General features: G+C 33.0%; 1 protein-coding gene across 1 annotated transcript; it reads left to right on the forward strand.

The window, feature by feature from the left end:
* Positions 1-3,185: 3,185 nt before the first annotated feature.
* Positions 3,186-4,115, forward strand: LOC110289795 (olfactory receptor 5W2-like). The gene has a single exon (XM_021156177.1). It carries the CDS (start codon positions 3,186-3,188, stop codon positions 4,113-4,115), a length of 930 nt encoding a protein of 309 aa, XP_021011836.1.
* The last annotated feature ends 4,122 nt before the right edge of the window (positions 4,116-8,237 follow it).

Below are 8,237 nucleotides of genomic sequence, written 5' to 3' on the forward strand. Positions count from 1 at the left end.
TATGGGATGGCTGTAAGGTCTGAAACATAATAGCGATGCTTATGCCAGGGAAGTAATGCAAAGGAAGTCAGGAAAACAGGCTTCAACATAAAGATCATAAAATAAATACAAAGAAGGAAATCTACTGATGGACCAGACTGACTCCATCTTAACATCAGAAGCCATCTTGTTACTTCAAAATAAGTTTCAGTTCATTGAAAAATTACATTTCTCTTTCCTGGAACTTAGCCTGTGTCAATCCTGACCATGCATTAATCTTCCCTCTTCATAAAAACCACAAGATTTTCGGCCAACTTACCTCAAACTGCTATTTGCTTCTGTATTTTACTTACCAAGTTTCAGTATCACCAAATTCATCCTGTAAACACCCAGTTTATGTGTTGGTACTATGAAAAGAGCAAAGAAAGTTAACTTGCTGATGAGCTATTGAACCTAGCTTTAGTGGGAAATATTTCTTAGACAGAATTAAATTTTGGTTAATTTGACCAAAATTTGGGTCAGTGTTCTTTAATCTCAACTGGTGGGTTTAATACTACAAATGATATTTAGCCCCATTATCAGCACAAAGTGTCTAAATATTATCATCTTAATAGATGCAAATAATCTCTAATAAAATTCTATGGTCCTTTAGGTGAGCATTTTTGAAAGATTAATCATCAAAGGAATGATAATCAGCACAACAAAGACTATATATTCAATGGGAACCCTAGTTATAATCATAATTCATCAACAAGCTGTGTGATTTCCATGTCAGTTCAGGGTCACCCCAAAAATCCTCTCCATCTTTGATAAGACAAACTCCTAAAAATTCAGTCATTGCATTAATTGTAAAGGATGAACTAAAAACATGACCATACTGGGGTGATGAAAAGTGGTCTGGAATTAGATAGTGGCAGGAGGTTGTATGAGCTTATCGACAATCTAAAAAGGCACATGAGGCCTGGAAAGATGGTCCAGTGGTTAAGAGCACTGACTGCTCTTCCAGAGTTCCTGAGTTCAATTCCCAGCAACCACATGGTGGCTCACAACCATCTGTAATGGAATCTAGTGACCTCTTCTGGTGTGGCTAAAGACAGCTACAGCGTACTCATATAAATAAAATAAATAAATCCTTTTTAAAAAAATAAAAAGATGAATACTAAAATGTCATTTTAAAAGAATAGATATTATAGGGCTGGATAGATGTTATTTGCTTATCTTTCTGGGGAAAATGGGAACTGGCTTTGGATCCTATCACTCATAACAGCTTAAACAATCTCTTTTAACTCTGTTTGTAAGAGATCTAGTGCTCTCTTCTGACTTGTTTTGGCAATAAACACTTATAAACTCATGAAGAGAAAAACACTCAACAGAAAATGAAAATAAAGAAATCATGTTCTTTTTTTGTTTTGTTTTTTGTTTTTTTGTGTTTTAGAGTGTTTTTTTCTAAGTGAGATAATAAAGCAAGTATTTTATTTCTGAAGAAGAAATGTACAAGAAAAAGCAGTTGGGAATGAATAAGCATGAGGCTTTAAAGTTTGACTTTTTTATTTGACTTTTACTTGGGAGAGAAAAGTTTAGAGGTCTAAAATATTGTAATATATCATAGTGTGTGTGTGTGTTGGCATATTGTGATATCTGTATTGAAATAGAATAATTAATGAAAGTAGTAAACCTTTCAAACCACATCTTTGCTAAATAGAGTGATGCATTTATAGAGAAAAATATAGAAGAAGAATATAATCACTCAAACAAATCTTGGGGGAAATGATTTCACAACCTTCAGTCCCAAATGACAGTTGGAACAATAAAACAACACCATCAGAGTGTTCACACACCTTAGACTACTACTCTCCTCAGATAGGTGCCTATATCTCTCTATTTTGAAAAACAGGTAAAGCAAAAATAATTTTACCTCTTTTTTTTTTTCAGATGTTTCAGTGATGACTTTTCTGTCTTCTCAATTTAAAATATATCTAGATATAATGAATGAAAATAATATTTAAACATAATCATGAATCTTAAAAAATTAAGAATATCAGAAAGATTGCATTTTTACTAAGTTATTCTAGTCATTCTACAGAGGAAAGCTCTATTTTTTTCTATTTTATGCCCACATGTATATATTTAAGTAAGTTAAATATCAAGCAATAACTGTTGGCTCAATGTGTGACAAATAATGCATGCAATATCAGTAAATTATGAAATATATTCCATAGTACTTATGTAATCTAAAAGGCAAAAGGTACATTATTTCTTTTCGAAAGTTCACCAAAACATACATACATGAATATATGCATGTATAAAACACATACATGAAAATACACACATTTACATATACAAAAGCAGATGCATTTTAGAACATTTATTGTACTCTCTTTAAATAGCTGTTTTAAATTGTGAAGAAGATTTCAGTGAAATCCAAATGTATTAGATGAATGTTTTCAGTGCTGCTTGTGTATATACATCTTACTTACAAACAACAAAGGGCATTCTTTATTCATGTTTACTTGTGCATTTATATATATTATATATATAAGATGTTTTTATCAATTTGACAGTTAGTTCATGAAGTTAGGGAAAGAAAGAATACGTTTTAGCTGAAGATAGGAAAGGTAGAGACAAGTGGTATAAATTTATTTCAATTAAAAATATTTTAAAATAAAATAAAACAAAAAAAGGACTATCTATCTTATTTGTTAGTAGTAAATGTTTGGGTTCTCCACTCTTTTATTGAAGCATATTAACTTGTTACTGTAGTTGTCAATCTCTAAACCAATAAAATGATTTAAGATCATGTGCTTTTAAAAATATAATAACTAAACTAATTTGTGTGTTAAATAACTTAAAGAATAACCTCTGAAATATAGCCTGAGTCTAATATTTGAGTTTATTTCATATTGTGGAAAGATCAAATGAGAATCAGTATTTCCAAATTTGTCTCTTGCAATTATTATGTATATCTTATGTACATTACAGAATAGGTATAAAGTCATAGACACATAATGTTGGATAATCTCTGTTCCTCAACTCTATCACAGATACTGGTAATTTTTGTTATGAAAAATAGGTTAAGAAACATGACTCAGAAATGTTTACATTATATAACAGGAGAAATAAACTGTGTTCTACCCCATAAACACATTGTTGATATCCAGCAATAAAAATGAATTTGCAAAATTCTTAATTATAGACTGAAAGAAAGAATGAATATAGGAAACTGTTCCGTGAATGAATTCATTTTTGTGGGAGTTACCAATAACCCAGAGATGAAAGGGACGCTGTTTACCATATTTCTCCTCATCTATCTCATCAATCTTCTGGGGAATATTGGAATGATCATTTTGATCAGAATGGATCCCCAGCTCCACACACCCATGTACTTTTTCCTGAGCCACCTGTCTTTCTGTGATCTTTGCTATTCCACAGTAATTGGACCCAAGATGCTGGTAGATATGTTTGGCAAGAACAAGTCAATTCCTTTCTGGGGCTGTGCTCTGCAGCTCTTCATTTTCTGTGTCTTTGCAGATTCTGAGTGTGTGCTGCTGGCAGTCATGGCCTTTGATAGATACCAGGCCATTAGCAACCCCTTGCTCTACACAGCAAACATGTCCAGCAGGAAGTGTTTCATGTTCGTGGCTGGAGTTTACCTGGTGGGAACATCAGATGCTTTGATACATACAACTTTGGCATTCCGCTTGTGTTTCTGTGGGTCTAATGAGATCAACCATTTTTTCTGTGATCTACCTCCACTTTACCTTCTCTCTTGCTCAGATACTCAAGTAAATTACCTGGCACTATTTACTATTTATGGCTTCCTTGAACTGAGCACCATCTCAGGAGTCCTTGTTTCTTACTGTTACATCATCTCATCAATCTTAACAATCCGTTCAACTGAAGGGAGGTTCAAAGCTTTCTCCACCTGTACCTCTCACTTGACTGCAGTTGCTATTTTTCAAGGAACTCTACTCTTCACGTATTTTCGACCAAGTTCTTCTTATTCCCTTGATCAAGACAAAATGACATCTCTATTTTATACCCTTGTGATTCCTATGCTGAACCCACTGATTTACAGCTTAAGGAACAAGGATGTGAAAGAGGCCGTGAGGAAAATTAAAAGAAAAAGATGGTTTTAGATATTTATTGAGATTCACATGAATGTTTTAGCTATTCACTATGTTTTCCTGGCTGGCATCAAAATTGTGAATCTCTGCCTCATTCTTCTGCATCTATTTATGTATTTAATTGATTAAATTTAATGTGATAGATTTATACTTTTATTTTTTTTTTACTCTTCTCATTTTGACAGGGTTTTTTGTTTGTTTTGTTTTTTGTCTCTTAACTTATTAACCCATACCAGTAAGCCTAGCATGTTGCTATAGGATTGTAACTCAAAATAGGGCTATGATATATAATTAGTCTCTGGAATAAAGACCATGAGCATAATGTTATTGTGGTTGTTTTTCTGTATTTTGTCTTTTTCATTCATGGTGAGTAATCTTTCATCTATGATCATAAGAGCAATCATCTAATGTAAGTCATAGATAAACACTATGTGAGCAAACTAATAACTCTTAATCTGCTTCAAACTGTCACAGAATAAAGTCTGCGCAGAATATATCTTGAGTTAATATATAAGTGTGCTATTGCAAGAGACCAGCAAACTTGACTAATATACCCTCTGCCATATCTAACGATATACTCACCTCCAAGGAACCATTGATTTGGTTTGGAATGGCCACCTTGGGAGGAATAGATTTTTCAGATTGGGTTCCATGTGCCTTCCATTTCCTGAAATACTGACAAAGTCCCCCCATGCAGTGGAATATTCAGTTTTTCTCTGTATACTACCTTGGAAGACAAGGAAGCATAGAAGCTTGACAGGTCAATTGGTCTTACATACTACTCTTACATCAGTACTCTGTATAGCTTGCAGACATCACTGTATCCTGGGAACTATACCCATATTCATCTTCTCAATTTTTATTGTAGTTTTTGTGGAAAAGATATAAAACATGTCTTATTGCTTTCAATAAAATTGATACACCTTATATTTTGCTGTGGATCCTTCTACTGCTTTTATTCTTCACATCAGATGACTTTGGCCAGGCAAGTTAGGGTAGATGGTTAAGTAGAAGAAAGGAACAATTCTAGGCAGAGTATCTGGAAATTGCAAAACTCTTACAGAGTATTTATCTGTTTCATTTTTAAATTTACAGATGTTCAAAGTATCTTAAAAGCATAAAAAATAGCCTTCATAAGGTACATGGTTACATGGATTGTAATTCATATCAAGTTTCTCTGTAGCTTCTTTTTCCTCCCTTGCACACTTCATCATCTGGGTTAGATGTTCTATTTGGTAACTCATAAAAATTTATATTGCAATTTATCTTTGTTACTTATGACTCAATTGTGTAAGTTATCTTTTTCAACATGATATTGTGTATATTCTTTTCTTAAGGACTGATTTTTTCCTTTCATATTATAAAAACTGCATTGTGTATTTGACATGACATGTGGAAAGAAAAATATCAAATATCAACTACATATTAAAGCAATGATTCTGTCCATGCAAATATATAAATATGTGTTTATGAATATGCAAATATATAAACAAACAAATGATTCACACTTGTGTTAATTGCAACAGTAAAACTTCAAGCATAGATGCATGAAACCCTGAATTGCTTAAAGCTTCTTTTGAAATCCAACTATGTGAGACTAAAATAGGGAAAGTAATAATGATCAATTAGTTATTTTTTTTTTTTTTTTTTTTTTTTTTTTTTTTGGTTTTTCGAGACAGGGTTTCTCCGTGTAGCCCTGGCTATCCTGGCACTCACTTTGTAGACCAGGCTGGCCTCGAACTCAGAAATCCGCCTGCCTCTGCCTCCCGAGTGCTGGGATTAAAGGCGTGCGCCACCACGCCCGGCTAATTAGTTATTTTTTAGTGATGTTCATCAACATGTTTTTATATTGTATTGATGTTATTTTGATAGTAATGCAGACATAAATATGCAAAATTGAATGGATCTTTGATAAGGTACTAACTAGCTTATGAATACTAATAAAGCAAAGTGGAAAGAATGAAGATGTACTTATTCAAGGGATATATTAGCAAGTTTCATCTTGTTTAATATGTCAGAAAGACCAATGCTGGGGGTTTTCTTGATGGGCCTTCCCAGGCTGAGGACCTTAGGGTCCTTGCTGACAGGGAAAGACACAAGAAATTCTGGAAAGGGAGGGGTTTAGTCAGGCGATGGTCATGAGAATTTAGCTATTCTGACTAACTAGAAATCAGACTACTTCTCTGCCTCTAACTAGCAATCAAGCCATTTCAGCTTTTCTGAATGACTAGCAACCAGGAGCTTCTTTATTTACACAAGTTTCATAGCATAAAGACAGACTGATTATCTAAGTGGTACAAAATATATGTTTGACTTTTCATTACATGTCCAGTTTTACAAGTTCAGTTACAATGAAAATACATAAACATAACAGATTTTATTCTTAGTATTACTCTTACACATCGAGTTTAAAGAATCAAAAGAATGTCTCCTCAAAAGGAGACATCTACTGAAGAAAACATCTAATAAAAAATGTAAGAAAAAAGCAAACACATTTATTATACGACAGCTTACTGTTAGACTAGCAGTGCTTGCTGTTTGAAAGTACTCCAGATCATCAAAACATTTTAACCCAAGAAGGGTGTGATTCAGGAAGACTGATAATGGAAAGAATCTATGTACATTTAACAAGATGCCTCATTCAATACAACAAAGCCTCTGAGGGTGTAGTCCATAGTTTTGTATAAATTTTAGACTGAAGAGTAATGTTTTAAGCTTCAGTTTGAATCATAAAGTCCTTTAAATACATCCAAGGGACAAATTTTCAACTTCAGTTGTCACTCATCATAAAAAATAATGAATCAGTTCAAAGTATTTTAAGACATTGATGACTTTTAATTTTTCTTTTCTTTTGATTACATTTTATAGATAGTAAAATAGGACTGATGTGTAACTTAAATTACAGTGTAAATGTAGTAAAATGTCTCAAATATTCCTTGAGAAAGATCAAAGTTAATTATTGACCTATTTTCTCTTTTATCTTACTAGCCACTACATTTTATCACATTTTTACATGGTCTTTAACATGACCGAAACAATATTTGCAGGCATGCTGTTTTTCTTATCTTTTTCAGTTGTTATGACAAAATGCCACATACTGGAAAAATCTCACAGCTCTGGAGTAAAACCGTCCCAAACCCAGGTTAGGTGTGGTGAGTGCTTATAGCATTCATTCTTGATCATAGATAGCCTGGACCTTAACTGCACTTCAGTGGCAGAAGGAAAGGGGAGTTATGGTTAGGTCCAATATGGTAAAGTCTCTAATACAACCTCTGAAGGCTCTGTCTTTATGTTTTTTTTTTCATTTCCCCAGAATATACAATATATTAACAATAGTTTCATCATATTTTATTGAAAAATGTTTCATACATATTCTAGTCACAATTGTCTCCTCTCCCCATTCTCCCAAAGTCTTCCCAGGCACCCAACTATTTTTCCTTAGACAATAATGAAGCAAAAATAAAAAGACAAAACAAACAAAATTACCAAGGTAAACGACTAGAACCTCACACTTATTATTCTGGTTGTATTTAAACATTTGAGTAAAACCATCACAGCTCTGGCCATAGTTCTCAATTCCAAAAGATATGTTATGATAACAAGCAGATTTATCTAAGTGTAAAATCCTTTCCAGTAATTTCTGTGATCTCACAGTGTGCTATATGGGAAAATAAAGCAGAGGAACACCAGGCTTTCAATTCTGAAATAATTTAATTCAGGATCATTTTACATTGTAATGGTAAAACAGAATGTGCCCAGGAAAATTCAACACATGTGGTTGTGACTGGCAATGAAAAGAGTCTTTCCTCAGCTGTCAGACTTAGGTCCATATTCTATTATTCCATAAAGAGATTTCAAAGTTCAGCCATGAGAAATATTTATCAATAATATAGGAAAAAGGTATACAAAGGACATCCTCACAGACAAGATGTCTACCTCTCAGTAATTTAATTATTTAGAATATTTTAGATTTGTGTCCACAATCATATTTTATAGGTTCTTTTTTGTCAAATTCTAATGTGTCTAGTTATGTATGCAGAACATGCATTCCGGTAGAATTGTCTTAACAAGGCTTAGTAGCATTCCTAAAGTTCATATTATATAATAGCATTCATAAATATAATACAATATATA

This window comes from Mus caroli, chromosome 2 (assembly GCF_900094665.2).
Source record: "Mus caroli chromosome 2, CAROLI_EIJ_v1.1, whole genome shotgun sequence".
In the NCBI taxonomy this organism is placed as follows: domain Eukaryota; kingdom Metazoa; phylum Chordata; class Mammalia; order Rodentia; family Muridae; genus Mus; species Mus caroli.